An 18337-nucleotide genomic window follows, 5' to 3' on the forward strand; every position below is an offset into this window, starting at 1 on the left:
TGATGTAACTGTTCAGTTTCAAAATATTAGCCACTATTTGTTTTTAAAGATTTTATTTATTTGAGAGAGAGAATGAGATAGAGAGAGAGAGAGAGCACGAGAGGGGTTAGGGTCCGAGGGAGAAGCAGGCTCCCCGCCGAGCAGGGAGCCCGATGCGGGACTCGATCCCGGGACTCCAGGATCATGACCTGAGCCGAAGGCAGTCGCTTAACCAACTGAGCCACCCAGGCGCCCCCTATTAGCCACTATTTTAACAGATGGTGAACTATCTCAGATGTTTTTGTGATGTCTAAGGGCACACAGATTCTCAGATTTCCTTGAGAGGGGCAGTGAGAAAAGTCTGAAGACCACTACTTGCGGAATCCATCAAGTCGGATGGAGAAGGATGGACTGAGGTCCGTTCCGCTGCCTGCTTCTCGCTGCTGATCCTACTAAGGTCTTTCTGAGGCAGGCTCACTGAGCTTCCTGCACCCTGGGCCGGAAGGGACCCGGAGCTTGGCCCGTCCCCACCAATTCTGAGGGAACATCACCTCCTATACTTGGCTCCCAAGTGGTCCAGGGCAGGAGTCCCAGGGTCGGGGTGCCCGCTTGGCCGAGGATGTGGCAGGCCAGCCCCCCACTCAGTCTCTGGCGGCAGGATCGGACAGCAAGTCTGCTCACCTGTACACGGTGTTCTCCCGGTGGAGGTCTTCTAAGCCACAGAGGATCTCTGCCGCGTAAAACAAGGCTCGCTCCTCCTCAAAGCCAGGGTTACCCATGTTGTAAATGTGGAACTTCAGGTCACCCCCATTCATGATGGTCAGAACCAAGCACAGCGCATCCTTGGTCTCGTAGGCATAGGCCAGGTTGACCTGGGAGCACAAGACAGCACCATGGTGAAGTTCCAGTGACTGCCACCCACTTCCACTCATCCTCCTTAGGGTCCTTGGAGCTGGGGGGGGGGGCTGGAATGGGGTCCTCAGCAGCTTCATGTCACTGCCCAGCACCCCGACAGCCTCATGGCACCCCTGCCCACTGCCCCCCCCGTCGTGGCTGACGAAGGACACACCTTCCGATATCATGGTTCCAGGTGAGGAGGCAAAGTGGGGAGGCCAGGCCGGTACTCTGCCCTTTTAGGAAGCCTGACAAGATGGTGCATGTGTGTTTGCACAGGCAAAAAAGCCTGCGCGTGCTTTGTTTGGTGAAGTCTGTGGGTTGCCTTGTTGGCCAGTCAAGAAAAGAAGAGCCCAGATGCCTTTTGGGCTGGGGTCTCCTTACCGCAGGGATGTTGGGAGTGGGCTGGGGAGGCGGCCAGTGGGACTCTGTGAAGGGGAACACAGTCTGGCGAAGTCCGCCCCCTCTCGCATGCAGGCCACGTCTGGGCGAAGGGCCCAGTAACAGGGAGGACCTAGTTCCTCGCTGGTGGAGATCAGCTGCCCAAGGATGGATGGCGGCCACAGGGTTGTGGGAGAGGCAACAGGACTGGGTCTGAGGCAAAGCCCACTGGGTGGTACTCGTCCTTCTCCACTAGGGAGCCAGTCCAAATGAAATCTGGCCACCATGGACCAGGCTGGGCACAGGCTGGGCCATACACCTTGGACGCAAAGCCCAGGAACGATGGGAGTTATTTCTGAGGAAAGGAAACAGAACGGGAGCTGAGCGGGAGGGCTCTGGGGCCGGTGCTCAGTGCCAGGGGCCAGGCTGGCCCTCCCTCCCACACCTGCCCACAGTCACCAGGGAGGGGCTCCTGGAGGGCGCTGGGCCAACTCCCTGCCAGGGGCAGTGGGTGGGGCACAGTCGAGGGTGGTCCAGGCCCTCGAAGACGTGCCACCCCATTTACCAGGCACACCACCCTTCCCCCCCCCCCGCCGCCGAGTAGCACCCACCATCACCGAGCCCGACAAGAGCCAGGGTGCCCCTTCCTTTACTGATGAGGGTTCCACGGGCAGCACGGAGGCAGTGACCTGTGGTCCCCACTGAAGGGGGCTGGCAGCTGGGGGCAGCCTGAGAGGAGACCCAGAGGTGCACACTCCTGTCCCCTTTGAGTGTCACCTTATAAAACCACGCCCTCTGGGGAATGACGAAAGCACTAGGCTGATGGCATCTCTGGCACTCACACCCAGCTGGTGGGCGTTTGACTGGCACCACCTCGATGGAGAGCCATTTGGGAACTGCTACCAAATGGAAAACGCACACACCCTCTGACCACCAGGAATCCATCCTACGGACACACTCACGGACATGCGCCAAAGAGATGTACAAGGGTGGATACGGCAGTGGCTTAAACACCAGAACTGATCCGCAGTGGTGGGGACTGGCTGCACAGATGATGGGTAATCTCCGTACTGGACAGCAGGGAGGGAGGTGCACAGTGTAAAAAAAAGAGCTACAGCTGTAGGTCTGGCCACAGGAAAAGACCTACAATTTAAGGGGAAACTGCAGCTTAAGACGTCTGGTGGGACTCCACTGGCTAAAAATATTAAAGCCTCTGCATGAATCCACCATGTTAGAATGGCTACCCGAAGAGGGAGGCTTTTATTTGTATTTCACACCTCTCTGTGCTGTAGGAGTTTCACCCTGTACATGTTTTTTTATAGTGACATGTGGCAGAGGGATCAAGAGCTGACCAAACACCCACATGCTCTTCCACATTTCCCTGCAGCTGGCTCGGCCCTTGCAGTGACTAGTTCTGGCCCGCGGGCTGTGGGCGGTGTGAGGCACGTCCCTGCGGCCGAGGCAGTGAGGGTCCCTGGGCAAATCCCCCAGCACACACTTTTAAGACTCTAGGTGGGGCAGCTGTAAGATGGAGGAGGGTGGCTGGATCTGGCTGGACTCTGTGTACGTGACAACGGTCTTTGTTGTGTCCAGCTACTTCGGGTTGGGGGGTAGTTCGTTACCACAGCCAAGCCTGGCCGAGACATGGTAACACGACGAACATAAACAAGATGGCACCTCTCCAGGATATTGACACTCAGGTCTCCCCCATGATGAAACCAGCCTGCCGGGGGGGGGGGGGTGTCTGTGGAAACAAAGCTCCTTGGCTGGGCCCAGGATGGGCTGCTTTTTCCACTGAGGAGTTTACAAGGTGGTTCTAGAGGACAGAGGCCTTGGTCCCACACACAGAGGGGAGCCAGGTCAGTTCGAGTGACCGGAGCAAGTCAGCCATGATTGGCCACGTGGAGCCTTGTGATGGAGGGAAGGCCTGGTCGCCTTTCTGCTGCTTAATCCTCCCACTGCATTCCACTTCCCTGGGGGATGGGGACCTGCCACACTGGAGGACCCCCCCCTTCCCAAGGACAGAAGCCCTGGTCACTAGATGGGTGGCCTGGCGCTGGGCCCTGGACACTCACCACAAACTGGCTGTTGACCTTCTCCAGGATCTGCTTCTCGTTAAGCGCCATGGACTCCCCTTTCCTCTTTTTGATTCTCTTCTTCTCCAAGCGCTTGCAGGCATACATTTTACCCGTGGCCCGAACCTGGCAGGCGCAGACCTGAGGTGCAAGAGAGAAGCCAAGGGTATGGGACAGGTGAAGGCCTGGCCTGAGGGTGCTCCCAGTCACGGGACCCAAGGATGCCTGGCCTTGGACCCACTGCCGCCCCAGGCCCTGCCCTAAAGAGCTGGCTTCCGTGCCCCTTGCTTCCCTCCTTCTATCCTTAGGTGAATCCTAGCTTTTCAAGGTGCACGACCAACCATTTACACTGGTGTTTACATGACCGGCCAAAGCCTCAAGTGCTGCTCCTCTCTCAGAGGCAACTAGAGTTTCTCCATCCCAAGCTTCCACCAGATGCAGCCATTGCTAACTGGGGACTTCAAAGCACCAGCTGCTGGTAAGGGAGGCTTGTTTTGGTGTCAGACCCCTGACAACCCTGACTTTATAACTCAGTGCAACAGGAGCCAAGGCATTGGGGTTCTCATCTTCTTGGTTCCACCCCTTTTTGATTGCGTGACCTTGGCTGGGTCATCAACCATTCTGACCCTCAGTTTTCCTCATCTCTAGAATGGGAATAACAAGGCCTGCCTCACAGACTGAGAAGATGCCTCATCTGGCCAAGATGCTTGGGCCCCTCACGCTCTCACCCCTCCCTCCAAAGACAGCCCACAACGCCCATGTCTCCTCTCCAGACACAAACCCTGAGGCGGGCTCCAAGAGCACTTCCATCCCACCGGCCCTGCAGACGGCCTCCTTTCCCATCTCAGCGGCACCTCCTGTTCCTGGGCCCCATGCCTCACGCTCCCTCCCCGCCAGGGGGAGCGGGATGCCGTAGGCGCATTCAGGAGGGACAGCAACAGTGACAGAGTAGGGGAACTTCCCACTGAAGATGCGGATGTTTACTCACCTCCCCAAAGCCCCCTTTTCCTAGTACTCGGTACTGCCTGAAAGTGTTTTTGGTGACCGGTTGCCTGGAAAAAAGCAAGAATCCAACATTGGTCTCAAGGTGTTGAGATGCAGAAGCCACAAGAAACAGACGACAGTGGCACTGCATGCCTTCCAAACCGCCAGGAATCATCACTGCGGATGGGTCCCTCAAGCACTTGCTCTGGGGCTGGGTGTTCAAATCCCAGGCCACCCGCCCTCGGCCCCGTGTGGCTTGGGACCCGAGCAGTCCTCGCTCGCTCGCTCGCTTGCTTGGAGGGAAGAGCAGATGTGTGAAGAAGCTGCTTCACCACACTTTCCGTGTGGTTCCCCTCTCTCTTCCCAGTGAAAATCAGGTGGCTAAGCTCAGAAGGCAGCAGTGTCCTCTGCAGGGAGAAGGGAGGGGGCCAGGAGCCGCACAGGTTCGGTGTCCCAGGGAGGACACAACAGCCCTCCCCACACCTGCACATCTGGTCTGCCCGCCCACCTCCTGTCCCCAGGGAGAAAGGCTGTTGGTCATCCTTTACTGCAGGCCCCCAGTCCTTCCACCACCGAGGGCCCCTTTATCACATTTCCCCCGCAGCTCCGCAGCACCAGAAGATCTTGTCTGCCCAAAGCAGTATTTATGAAGTAATCATTGCTTTGTATCTCCCAACCCCCATTTTAATTAGCTAAGGCCATTTAAGTCTAATCAGATGGACCCTCTGATCATGAGGCAAGGGTGGGACCTCACAGAGTAAATAAACAAACGGTCATCTAAAATTGCCTCAAAGAACGCCAGCGTGCAGACAGCCTGGGCTTTTTCATCACGGGCCTGTTTGGCTAAAAATAATCAGCTGCCCCCAGCCCCAGCTTTTGTGAGGTGTAACTGACAAATAGTATCCAACTTGATGCTTTGACACATGCACACGTTGTGAAAGGATCACCACCATCAAGCTAAGTTTCTGTCACCTCCCATGGTTACCATTTGCCCTCTCCCTCTCTCTCGCTGGTCAGAACACTTAAGATCCGCCCTCTTGGCCAACTTCAAGCATACAATACAGTACCGTGAACTAGAGTCACAGCACTGTACGTCAGCTCTCCAGAGCTTATTCATCCCACAGAACTAACCCAAACCTTACATCCCTTGACCTACATTCCCCATGACCTCTACCCCCGCCCCCTGCCCCAGCACCTGGCAGCCACCATCCACTCTCTGTTTCTATGACTGGGACATTATTTTAGATTCCACATCTAGGTGAGATCATGCAGGATCTGTGTCTGGCTTATTCCACTTAGCGTTAACATCCTCCAGATTCCTCCATGTTATCACAAATGGCAGGATTTCCTTCTTTTTTAAGGCTGAATAATATTCCGTTGTATGTATCTACCCCGTTTTCCCTCCCACGCTGACCGCAGCATTATTCACAAGGGCTAAGAGATGCAAACAACCTAAGTGTCCTTGGACCACGACTGGATAAAGAACAATCTGCTTTTAGGATGTCCAACTTAGCTCCTGGACCCTCCAGGACTATTCCTGAGCATCCCCCAACCCCAGCGCAGAGGCCGGACCAGGGCACACACTAGAGTGGGACTGGGCTGGCCCACATAATTGGGTCAGCTTGAGAAAGACCACTGAGCCTCCGGCCACTCAGCAGCTCCTGAATGAACCCTCTGTTGCAACCTTGCTTGCTGATGGGTCCTGAAGGTCCTCGGCACCACACCTCTCACAGGACAGCCCTGAACCCCCCGCCCCCCACCAGTACGCCTGTCTGGAGTCCACGTGCCCTGACTCACGCTCTCTTCTGTTTCTTTGTGGCGGGGGGAGCGGCACACTGATTATCTCCCTGCTGGGAGCACAGGGCCGCCCCTCCGCAGACTCTCCATGGCTCTGTGTCCCCCTGCACACGAGCGGCTGGGCTGCAGTGAGGCCTGCCATGCGGCTGCATCCGCCATGCGGCGCTGGGAAGCGTTTCTACAGCTGCCCTCGAAACCACATGAAGGCGCCCGGGCCTAACAGTTTACGATACATGGAGAACAAACAGTCGGTCGGCATTACCACAGAGCTCCTTTGCTAGGGGAAATGAGTGTAATACAGTCTCCGAGGAATTTCTCGGTTAACCTTGGGAGGGAGAAAATCCCTTCAATATTTCAACAGTACAGCATGAACAGGCCATGATTTTGTTAGCAAAAAAAAAAAAAAAAAAAAAAGAAAGAAAAGAAAAAGAAAAAGGAAAGGGATGAAGCAGGGTGCTGTCAGTCATTTAGGGGCATTTCTAGGCCAGGGTCCTGCCCTAGTGCCTTCAACAACTTAATGCCCACAAAAGGGCCTAACTTCTTCGCAGTCAACACAGATTTTAAAGTCTGTTTCTCCATATCAAGTGTTCAGTACAGACAAGTAAAATCAAAGGCAGTGGCCACAGCTAAAGGATTCTATTGAACAGAGTGCTGGGTGGAATAAGGGTGAAGGACTTGACCGCAGAGCCTTGGGTTCAGGTTCCAGCCTTGCCAGGCCCTTGCTGCATGACCCAGGGCCAATCGATCAACCTCTCTGAGCCTTGTATCTTCAGTAAAACAACAATGAAAAGGCATCTGCGTCCCAAGGCTCTTTGTAAGCTGCTGTGTGTCAGATGTCATTATTAGAACTCCAGGAATAGGGGCACCTGGGGTGGCTCAGTTGGTTAAGTGTCTCCCTTCAGCTCAGGTCACGGCCCCAGGGTCCTGGGATCGAGCCCTGCATTGGGATCCCTGCTCCGTGGGGAGCCTGCTTCTCCCTCTTCCGCTCCCCCTGCTTGTACATGCTTGCGTGCTCTGTCAAAAAAATAAAATCTTAAAAAAAAAAAAACTCTAGGAACAAAGGACACATCCCCTCTGGGGGTCTTTATGGTAACAGTCCCCACTGGGTGAAGCACCTTGCACAGGCACTAATGCAATCCTCACTCTTGCCTCAGGAGGTGGCAAAGTCCTCACTGTGCAGGTGAGAATGTTTAGGCCCTGAGAGGGGAAACGAGCTGCCCGAGGTCATGATGGTAAGTGGTGGCTTTGGGGCTGGATCCCCAGGCAGCCTGCTGCAGAGCCCACATCCAGGGACTCAACCCCACGCTGCCACCCCGAGAAGGTGGGCAGAGACTGGGCTGTGTCGCACACAGCCCTGGGCTCTGGGGGTGACGAATACGTCCCCGCCGCACTGTCCTGCGATCATCAGAAACACAAGGGCCAGTGGTTCCCTCCCATACCAGACGCTTGAGGGGGACAGCACAACAACTGTATCCAGCACCTGACTTCCCGGGGCCAAACGGCTGACCTTTCCTGAGCTCTTGCCTAATAGGCATGTACTACGCTTACCTCAGCTCGTCCACACCCGTGCCTACAAAGGCAGGCACTATTATCATCCCTAACTCACAGATAAGAAAACTGAGGTGGGGAGGGGTGAGCAGCCCTTGCCAAGGTCCTTGGGGAGAAGGTAGAGCCGGGACTCAGACCCAGGCTGTGGCCTCCAGGGCCCTCAGCCAGATGTCCGCGCTGACCCCCACTTCCCTGGGTCTCCCGGAGCCACGATGTGCACGTGTGAGGGGCCCACAGAGGAGACTGCCCCCTGCTTGACTGTCATTCCCCCCCGGTGGTACAGAGCTGGGTGTTTCCTTCGGGGCTTCCTGGAGTGGGCAGGGCAGGGTCGTGGATGGGGCTTTTCGGGCATCCCTAAGCGTCCGCAGGGCACTCGCCAGCGAAGGTGGGGACAGGCAGCAGCAGGATGGCTCCTGGCTCTCTGCCCAGAGGGTGCCCAGATTCCCGTGAGGGCCAGGCCTCAGGCACAGGGACCCCTGGGCTGCGGAACGGGGTGCTCCCCGCCCTTGTCTACCAGCAGAGCCCAGCACGGATTTAACGCAGGCATTGCCTTGTTCTGCCAATTCTGGGACAGTGTGGGGGGCAGAGCCCTGTGCTGGGGGTCAGGGGCTGGGGCCCCCCCCTCGGCTGCACTGCTGGCCTGCTGTGTGACCGGGCCACACCCTCTCGGGGGCTCTCCTTCCTCGTCAGTCACACAGAGGCTGTAGCTGCCAGGCCGAGTCACCACCACATCTGTGAGAACACTTTGCGGAGAGAAGGCAGGAAACAAAACAGGCAAAGATGCTCAGTTTTACCCATTATTAGAAATGACAAGATACACAAGAAGGAAAACCCTGCTGCTCACACACCGGCCAGGAAAGCACGAGAACAGTGTTGATGAGGTGGAGGGGAGGCAGGCACTGGGGCACCGGCGGGCCTGGAAATGGGGGGCAGCTGTGTGGGAGGGCAACTTAGCGGTCCCTCACGGTTTCACATTGGCACTTTCTGACCCAGAAATCCCTCTGCCAGGATGTCTATGGATGTACCTGCAAAAGTACGTGAAGATATATGTACAAAGCTACTCGTTATTTAGGGAAGATTGTACACAAAATTGAAAGCAACCTCCACGTCCATCAACAGGGGACTGAGCTAAATCAGGGATGTGCCACTCACTCAGAGAAGGTGGCAGCTCTTTATTTGCTGGCAGAGGGAGGATTCCCAAAAACAGTGAACCAAAAAAGTAAGAATAAGTATGTATGTATTTATGAGTGTGTATGTGTGCATGCACACTTTAATAAGCACAGAGCACTTCTAGAATTGCCAAGAACTTAATCAACAGGAGGATGGCTAATTTTATCTGAACCATGGACCCATGGAGGTAACTGATTTTTATGAGTTCCCAGGTGGAAAACCTGCCCCCCCGCCCCCTGCCATGCGCGCACACTGGCACACACTTGTAGGTGCACTCACCTTTCCAACCACTTCCACTGGAGAAAGCGATCAAAATACATACTGTCCAGATACTCATGGAAGGGCTCTCCCTTCAGATAGTCGTGGACAGACCTGGCTCAGAGGGAACAAACGAACATTTTATAATCCTGGCCTGAAGCAGCCGGACAGAGCCGTATACGTATCCGGCAGGTAACAACTGGCCTCAGAGGCCCATCATCCTAACAAAGTGACTGCCTGATCGTGCGGACACTTACTGGGTCCCCGCCACAGCACGGCTCTAGGCCCGGGGCAGAGCTGTGAGCTTGAGGTTGCTGTTGTGACGTGGGACAATCACCAAACAGATGCCTGCAGAAGCATGTTATCATGAGGGAGGCTTAAGCGAGGTCCCGGGGCGGGGAGGGGCTCAGGTAGCTCTCTTTCTCTCAAGAAGGGACTCTTGAGCTGCAGTGAGGACAGAGGAATAACTGGGTGCAGGGGTGTGCGTGCGGGGGTGGGCAGAGCAGGGATGCAGGGCCCAGGCTCTGGATTTGGTCCAAGACCAGTGAAGCCACTGGGAGCTTTCCATCCCCGCAGCAGAATTCACTGGTCGCCTGCTGAGGGCCAGGCCCGCAGGGTTCTGAAGCTGGCTGTAGGCAGGGATGGGCTTCTTTCCTTTAAAAAGTGGTGATGCTGCCCAATCTAGCCCAGGCACTTGGGACCTGTGGGTGGGGGGCAGGGTCGGGGGGAGCAGCATGTACAGTGGAGGCCTTGTTGGACGCTGTCTCCTGCCAAACAGGAGAGCAGGGGCCAGGGTCACAGTGACAGCCCTGGGGCCTTACCCGCTGTCAGATCTGACCCTCAGCCAGCTCCAAGAGGACAGCAACCGGGTCCGTTTCTGCTCGTGGAGGGAAGGGGCGTCTCTCTCCTCGGCTGGCCCTCCCTAAATGTCCATTCTCAACATGGGGCTCCCAGCTCGTCCCACAGTGCACAGGGGCACTGGTTTTCATGTCCTCCCCACCTGGCTGTTAAGCTCCATGAAAGCCGGGACTGGGTTCTTGCTCACCATGGCACCCCCAGCACCTATCACTGTGCCAGGCACGCGGCAGGTGCCCCGCTGTCTGTAGGGCAAAGGCTGAACGAGGGCGCACAGCAAGCCGTGGGGGGCGATCAGGCTCCGGGCAGTTTTTGGTGTGCAGCATATGGGGTAGGGTACCTGTGTGGGCACAAGCACGTGTGTGCACCTTTCCAGGATGTGTGCGAGGGACAGGTGGGGGCCTCACTGGTATCTGACCAGCAGCACACCCACCGACCTGTCTCCTATCCATTAGGATGGCCCTATGGCCCACAGACGAGGTGATGGGGTGTGGCTGAGAAGGCAGCCTCCAGCCCCCCTCCTGCAGCAGTGCCACCCGGCTCTGGCTGCTGCTGGCAGTGGGGGTTGGGGGCCTGGGAAGGACTCCCAAACCGCCCAGACGGGGTCAAGTTTTTGTACATTCCTCTGTCTCAACAGCCTGGAGAGCCACTTGCTTTCAACACCCTTGGAGGCAGATGTTTTCTTTGGACTTGGCACTTGGGTATCTTTTCCATTCCTAAGAAGTATACAAACAGCTGGGTGGCTTGGCTGGGGCCTCCGGGGCACGGCAGACCTGCCCTGGTGCCCAGCACTCCAGGTGGAGGGTAGGGGCGGCTTCTCTCCGGGGCCATGTGGCTGCTGACAGGAGGCTGAAGGGCCTGAGGCCTGGCCTGGGGAGCGAGGGAGCACTTACTGTGCACAGGCAGAAAAGAGTTCCTTGCAGGGCCTCTGTAGGAGCCTCTCCTCCGTCTGGGAGACCAGGTCCTGGCCAACTTGGGCAATGAAAACTGGGGACTGGAGGAAGAAAAGAGGACGTGTCAGTGAGGGGTGGGAGCAGGGCACCACCTCTTCCGCCCACTCCAGGCCCTGAGCCACATGCCGCGTTCAGGGGTGCGCGGAGGTGGCTATGGGCTGGCAGGCGGTGAACGAGCCCAGTGGGGGTTGGGGGCCTGGGAAGGACTCCCAAACCTCCCAAACCTGGGAGGGCCAGGTTTCTGGCTCTGCCACTTTCAGTCTGTGGGACCTCATGGAGGTCACTTGGTTCCTGTGAGCCTTGCTGCCCTCATCTGCAGCACGCTGAGAATGCGTCTGTGTCTTGGGCTTGGGGTCAGACCTGAACGAGATGTGTGTCCAGAGCTGTGCGACATGGATGGGTTGGTCGGCGAGCCCCCTGGGAGCTTGCAGGTGCCCCTTCCCAGGCTGGGCCTGTCTGCTCAGAGGGCAAGGTGAACACCTGCCCAGCCTCGAGGTCCTGTGTGAGAAGGTCTGGAATGGGCAGAAGGGCCAGCAAAACCACAGCTCAGCAGCAGAAGAGGGGTGCTCCGTGGGCACAGCTTCGCCTGACAGGAGCAAGGCCCAGACCTGCTACTTGCAGCTGTGGGAACTTGGCCGGGACTCAGCCCCCTGTTATCAGGAATAACAGTTTCTCCCAGAGAGAATCAACGAATCCTTTGGGTCAGGCATTTGGCCCAGACTGTGGTACCTGGTAGGGAGCATGCAGTAAACGTCATTACTGTCATTCCCTTCTTTTATGGGAAGCTGTGGCCTGAGTGTTTCAAGCGTGAAAGGACAGTTCTGAGAATTTCTGTTGTCCTGCCCACGAGCAGGAGCCATGGCCAGGAAGGCTCTGGGACCACCAGAAGCCTGCCCCCTTCCTCTGACTGTTCACCTTCCACCACCAGCTGGGCTGATGAGGTGGGTTTTTAACAAACTGCAGGGATATTTGAGAAAATTGCCAGGAATGGGCCCAGAAAGATGGGATGTAGATTTATCTTTCTCCCCCAAAGATGCTGAAATCTGAAAGGCCTGCTTTCTCCTTTCAGCTACTGAAATGTGACTATGGAGCTGATTTCCCTGAAAAGCCAACTGAGTGTCTTCTGCGGTGGGTGGGGGTGGGGGGGTCCAACTCCGGGGGTGGCAGGGGCACCCGTGGCAGCAGGACCCGGGTGAATGAAATTGGTGGCTCATCTTCTATTCATCGTGGTTCTGAAGGCCCACATTCCTGAGTCCCTTCCTTCTTTCTCTCCTAGGCTCTGCCCCCTCCGGATCAGGGCCCGTCGGTGGGGGGAGCGTCAGGTGTTGGGGGGCAGTCATGGTGAAGGTAAATGCTGCTGGCTCACCCAATTACGCCACACGGCAGGCTTGTTGGCCATCACCAACCATGGATGGTGGTGGCTCCCTCCCCCCCCGACCCCGTTCCTCCCCCACCACACTAAAAACCTTGATGCAGAAAAGATGCTCGATGTTGCAGAAGGAGCCCCACACCAAGAAACTGGAGCCCCAAGCACCAGTCCACCCTCTGGGGCCATTGTGTGCTTCCATCTCCTCTGTTACAGGCAGGAGCTGCTGCAGAGATGGTTGACGGTTGTGGGGGTAGGTCGCTTCTAAGACTTGGGGGACTTTCTTGGGAATTCTGGCAGCTGAAATCTCTCGGGGATCAGTAACTCTGGGCTACTTCAGAGCAATCAAATCCTAAAACAAACACGGAGGCCATGGGCAAATTTGCGCCATGAGAGCTGATGGCCAGACGACCTTGGTTTGAAGGGCCCAGTGCCCGGCACAGAGCTGGTGTCCACGGTACGTATGGGAAGGAGCGACATGAAACAAGGTGAGTGCCAGGATGTGACCTGAATCTGGGAGGAGTCAGCAAAGACCAAACAGACATGCTGGGTGGGGATGTCATGGGGAGAAACCCCTACTTCTTGGACCTCAGAAGAGGTACCTGGGTTGCCCACCTGTATGCACTCAGCTGCACCCCTGTTTTGCCATCAGACACCACCCTGGGAGGACCCACCCTTACCTGGAGTGGACTGAACCTGGCGCTGGGCATGGTGTGGGGGTGTTAAAAGGTAAAGCTAGTGTGGCCCTGACTGCAAAGCACATTTTCTCCAGCAAGACAGGAAAGACAGAAATCAGGTAATATCCTAGCAGGAAGTTCTCTCGCCTCTCTAGGCTACATGGGGTCGTGTGTAAAAGGGGCCCACTGAAACTCAGTGGCTCTCAAACTTTTTTTTTTTTTCCAGCAAACTTCTTTCTTCCTTCTCCAGTTGAACTTTATCTACAGACCCACTATTTAAAACCAATGGGTAGCTCTGGTTTGCCTCTGCTAAAGGCCAACTGTGGTCAGGCACCGTGAGAAAGACCTTACATGCATTATTTCATCTAATCTTCGTCATGGCTCCGCGAGGTAAATACTACTATAATGCTCATTTCACAGACAAGGAAATGGAGGTCCAAAAAGGTTCAGGCATTTGACACCAGGTCACCCAGCCAATAAGTGGCAGACAGGGGTTGTGAACACAGGTTGGCTGGGTGGGTCTGGAGTGAGGCTGGTTGAAGGTGGTGGGGTGTCTGGGCCACCTGTGCCACTCCCGCCCACCCCCCATCTCCCAGGAGTCCCTCAGCCCTCAGGGTGGGCAGGAAGAACCGAAACGGAAGATGACACAGCTCAGGGCAACGAGCCCCTGGGCTCAGAGAGGGAGATCATTACGGGGTGGGGTCATCTGGGAAAGGCTTCATGGAAGAGAGGGTCAGAGGCAAAGCAGAATCTGGGCTTAGAACTCCACGCCCCATGGAGGACCATACTCTGCTTCCTCCTCAGCCGACGGGAGGAGTGGCCCAGGGTCTAGGGGCAATCCAGCTGTGCACATGGAGTCCCACTGCTCTCATTCTCTGGGGTGGGTTGGCGGGAGGGCTCTGGGGATGCTGCCCATGCTCAAAGCCCTAATAGGAGTTAATGAGTGGGTAGCAGTGCGTTCGGTTTGATGACCGTGGCTTTAAACTCAGTCTCTGGCTCAACATGGAGATTAAGCAATTCCAACCAAACCCCCTTTCAAGTGACTCCAGAGAGTAACGCCTCTGCCAGTAAGGGAGTAAGAAGCTGTTGGCCAGTTTAAGTTGGGAACTGAAACCCAAACTTGCCAGGAGGGTGAGAGGAGCAGCTCCCAGGGGACATTTCCATGGGACACTTGCAATGTGCATCGACGGAATTAGAAGGTATTGGTCCTTCCCCTCCAGTTCAGTGAAGTCTGCTTCCAAGGGAGACCCATGAAGAAGGCTCACCCTAGACTGAGTGCAAGGTCTAACACATCACGTAAGACAAAGTGCCACCAGACGCTCCGAGCGCTCTGGGGTCCCAGCAATCACAGCCCGCTGCACACCATCCCCTGTGGCTTGAAGGCAGAATTCCACAGTTTCAGATCTCATTCCAGGAGGCTGATCCCTTCTGGTCCCAGGAGGCCTGTGAGGTGGGCTAGGGAAGGGAGGGGGTGTATCCTTGGGGCCAGGTGGGCTCTGGACAGGAATGTCACCTTCACCGAGAGAGGGCTCAGCAATGCCAGGAGAACTGTGGTTAGTTAGCACTGTGGCTCTTTCTAGCAGGAACCGTCCCTCTGTGGGAAGCTGAGGGTCAGGGTGGGGAGAAGGCTGGGGACCATCCTCCTCCATGTTAAAGATGTCCCCCTAATTTCTAATCAAACAGAGAAAGCTCTAAGGCCCTTAGACGTTGGCAGGGCTGAAAGCGGCCAGGAGAACAGGTCTTGCTGGAGGTCTCTGCTACAGGTTCCCCTGGGGTCTGGGACCCTGTCAGGCCAGCAATATTTTGAAGTGACACTTTATCTCTTTGGTTACCAGATGGTCTCAAGTAGCTCCAGCTAGCAGGCCTTGACTTTTAATACCACAGTGTGAATTTAGGCACCAAGTTTCTTCCGAAATGTGTGGAATTAGCTCTTGGCAGGGGCAGCTTCCGAGGACAGGAGGAAGAAATTGAGGACAGAGTTTCTCTGCTGGAGGCCCCACCATGAATGGCCTCCTGCTGCTCTTGGGCACCGAAGCTCACCAGCTGGCCAGCCTCCATGTGATCATATGCCTGGCCTGGCCTGACAGTCCACTCTGATGACAGGATGACCCCCAGCTGCTCTTAAGTTTTGCTCCGTGGCCAACTCCTGGGATAGCTTAAGACAGCACGACGTGCCTTGGGGACATGGCTATGCTTGCCGTGGGCCACTCTCTCCCCTCCAGCCAGACTGACAGAAAAGAACTCTGCTTCCTTGAGGAGCTCCAGGTGGCAGGGAGCACCTGTCTTGCCCCTGAAATCACAACTGGAGCAAGAGAATCTGCACCACGCTCCCCTCTTTGGCTAAGGCTCCTCTCCACCGTTTCCCCCCAAAGTTGCTGGGAAACAGAGGGGGCGTTAAAGCTTGGGTGTGCTTTAGTCCCTCTGAGTCTGTGCCTCTGGATAAAAGCCCCCTTCGCCCATGGGGGAAAGAACCTGCTCTACATCCCCCTTTAGAATGAGCAATTGACCTTAAATCCATCTCCTGTACCAGGGGAACTTGGGCCCTCACCTGGTAGGACAGACTCCCCCCATGCGTGTCAGGCTCTAAGTCCCCCTTGGAATCCCTAGAATATCTGTTCTTTTTTACCTCCTCCCCTGCTGGCCCAGACTCACTCTCTGCTGTTCCCGATGCTTACGGCACGGGTTTTGGGGATATAGGCAGCCCCCGCTGCCCGTGTGAACCAGAATGCACCTTTTGAGGCAGCAAGATGTGGGGATGCCTGGGTGTCTTTCTGGGTACCACAGCACAGTGAGAAGAGCTCCCCACATGCCACTTGGCACACAGGGAGGGAAGACCCCTGAGCTGGATGCAGGGGGCCAGTGCGCTTCGCACCTTCACTCTCCTGTAGGCCCCTCTCCTCCCTTTTGTCCCTCCACCGCCGTGAAGCTCTCTGGGACCTCACGCTGCCTCCACTGCCTGCCTGTGACCCTAAATTCTGATATGTGGCCTAAGCCAGACCTCTCTTACCCTCCGCTCCATCAAAACAGTAACCTCTGCAATGCGCAGGCACCATATCAATGACCAGTGACAAATCAATGCCCTGGAGGCCTCAGGATTTCTAAAGAGAAGGTAGTTCGGAAAGCAGAGGATGGGGAGTGTGGCCGGAGGTGGGGGTGGGAGATCCGATTGGATGGAAGAGCCGAGCAGCAAGGACCGGGCCTGAAGCTGCATTTATAATCCCCAGCACTGGCAGCGCATCCAGAGCGCCCACGCGCTTGGTCTGGGGGGCGTCCTGGCTAACTCTGTACCTACAGGGAGCCTCGAGCTGCCTCAGGGCCACTTGGCACGCACTTGCTCAAGGCTCCACCCCTCCCAGGTCAGAACTGCCGCTTCCCAAGGGCCTTCTGTATGAACCCGAAGAGGGACAATCCCGGGTATTTCGGGGACTCAGGCCCACTCAGGAGGGAGGGTTGGCGGTGAGGAGGCAAGGGCCCGGGCCTGGGCAGGAAGCCACCCCACGGTGCTTTACTTGGTACTCAACCCAGGAAGCAGGTGCTGATCACCCGCCGCACCCAAGGCTCTGCCTCTTAGGGTGCTCCGACGCCCACCCTCACTGACTTCACGGCAAGAGACACGATGGCCCAAGGCCAGCTCTGCCTCCGCAGGCCGGACCATCCAGCCTCGGCCCGCCCAGCGGTCCGCCCACAAGGTGGCGCCCGTGAGCCCCTCCCGGCGCGCTTCGCTGAGTACACTCCCGGGTGGCCCAGCCTCCCGGCCTCCGAGTAGGGAGGCCAGATGGCACACCTGAAATAATTACCGAGGGATTCGTCTCAGACCTGAGGAGCGCGGCCTCTGCAATAACAGTTGAGGGGAAAAATGAGAAATCGGCCTGGGAGGGAGCACCCGGGACGGAAGGCGAGCGCAGGACCGTGGGGGAGAGGCGGGATTTACGTGGGTGGAGGCGGCCAGCATGGCAGGGGCAAAAGCCAGGAGGCTGGAGAAAGCAGGGGGGGTGCGCAGAGAGAGGACGGCTCATCTAGAAGATACTGAATAAGCAGCTGACAGGGGTCCCGCCATCTCTGTGAGGCTGGTCCTCATGGACTGCTGCATCTGCTCCCCTTGGGCATTGCTGTCTCCCTCTGCACTGGGACAGCTAGCAATAGAAAGGGGCGTCATTTCCTGCATGAGTGAGGGATGCCACATGTCTGAAAACCTTGCTCCTGAAGCATCTGCTGGCTTCAAAGTCTCTGGTTTAAAGATGTCAGACGGGAGAAGGAATCAGCTGTACGTGGCTGGTGCCTCTGGAGACACAGTGATGGAGGCATGGCTGGGCTGTGAAAGGCTCTTCAGAACCACCTCCCACACCTCCTTAATAGTCAAAAGCAATCCTGAAGTAAGTGCCCTTGGGGTCGCCCTCAGAACCTTCCGGAAACACAGAGCCTACACTTGTTCACAGATTCAGGACCCGAGGTGGAGCAGGAGGAAGAGATCACGGAGGGCTCCCCTGGAAAGATCTGCCAGGGCCCAGCTGGCTCAAGTCACTCATGGCACAGATGGGTTAACTGAGACAAAGGACCGAGAAGGGAAGGGACCCCTCCAGGGTCACACTGTGGCCCACGGTACAGCCAGGATTAACACCTGGAGGGGCTCCATGGCAGGGCTGAGCGGATCTGAGCTGCACTGGCCCGGAACCAGATGTGCTGGGCCAGCTTTAGGGGAAGGACACAGCTTCGGTCTCGTTGGCCCCACTCAAATCCAGCCTGTCCCCACCTCACAGATGGACATACACATACAGCAACCCTAACCCTGGTATGTCTCCCACCCACCCCTCCTCTCCGTCCCCACCTCGTGGCCCTGCATTCAAGAATTTTCTCTTACCTGCTACCACTTGCTCTTGCAGGGACACAATGGCCGCCAGGGGAGTTTTTCCACACCACACAGCACAGATGGTCTCCACTCCAAAAGACAAAGCCCACTGCCTTCTTGGCCCTGCCCCCAAATGCCCTTCTCGATCTGCTTCTCATTCCTGCTTTCTGCTCATGGATGTTCACCCCAAACTCGTCTCTTCCTGGGAAGCTCTAGCTCTCTAGCTGCTGGACCTTTTCATGTTCCCTTGGAAGAAGCCCTTCCTGCCCCACCAGGGCATGTCCAAATTCCACCCAGTCTTTAGGACCCACTTCCAACAGAACCTCATCGAAGCTGATTTTCTGAGCAGACAAGACCTTCCACTCAATCCCAAGTGTCACCATCGCCATCACTGCCATTTCTTGAGCACCCACTGTGCGTTAAGTCCTAGAAGCTTTACATGGGGTTATCTTTTTTAATCCTCTCAAGGTAGGTTTTAATTATTACAATCCCCATTTTAGAGATGCAGAAATAGGCTCAGAGAAGTAACTTGCCCAAGGTCACGCAGCTGGTAT

The 18337-nt window shown here is 56.4% G+C and overlaps 1 protein-coding gene across 7 annotated transcripts in view; it reads right to left on the reverse strand.

Moving 5' to 3' along the window:
* GRK5 (G protein-coupled receptor kinase 5) overlaps nucleotides 1-18337 on the reverse strand; it is a 215621-nt gene that overhangs the window by 18109 nt on the left and 179175 nt on the right. For 4 of the 7 annotated variants that reach the window (XM_073904117.1, XM_025880451.2, XM_025880448.2 and 1 more), the window contains 5 exons: nucleotides 10835-10935; nucleotides 9108-9200; nucleotides 4318-4381; nucleotides 3330-3470; nucleotides 661-851 (listed from right to left, as the gene is read on the reverse strand). In XM_073904117.1, the coding sequence (XP_073760218.1) occupies nucleotides 661-851; nucleotides 3330-3470; nucleotides 4318-4381; nucleotides 9108-9200; nucleotides 10835-10935 (590 nt within the window). Of the gene's footprint in view, nucleotides 1-660; nucleotides 852-3329; nucleotides 3471-4317; nucleotides 4382-9107; nucleotides 9201-10834; nucleotides 10936-17795; nucleotides 18157-18337 lie in introns of those variants that run through there. The other 3 variants (XM_073904119.1, XM_073904118.1, XM_073904121.1) reach the window with 2 other exon arrangements.

Source organism: Callorhinus ursinus, unplaced genomic scaffold, assembly GCF_003265705.2.
Source record: "Callorhinus ursinus isolate GAN/ISIS: 27379988/994484 unplaced genomic scaffold, GSC_fseal_2.0 scaffold20, whole genome shotgun sequence".
NCBI classification, from domain to species: Eukaryota; Metazoa; Chordata; class Mammalia; order Carnivora; family Otariidae; genus Callorhinus; species Callorhinus ursinus.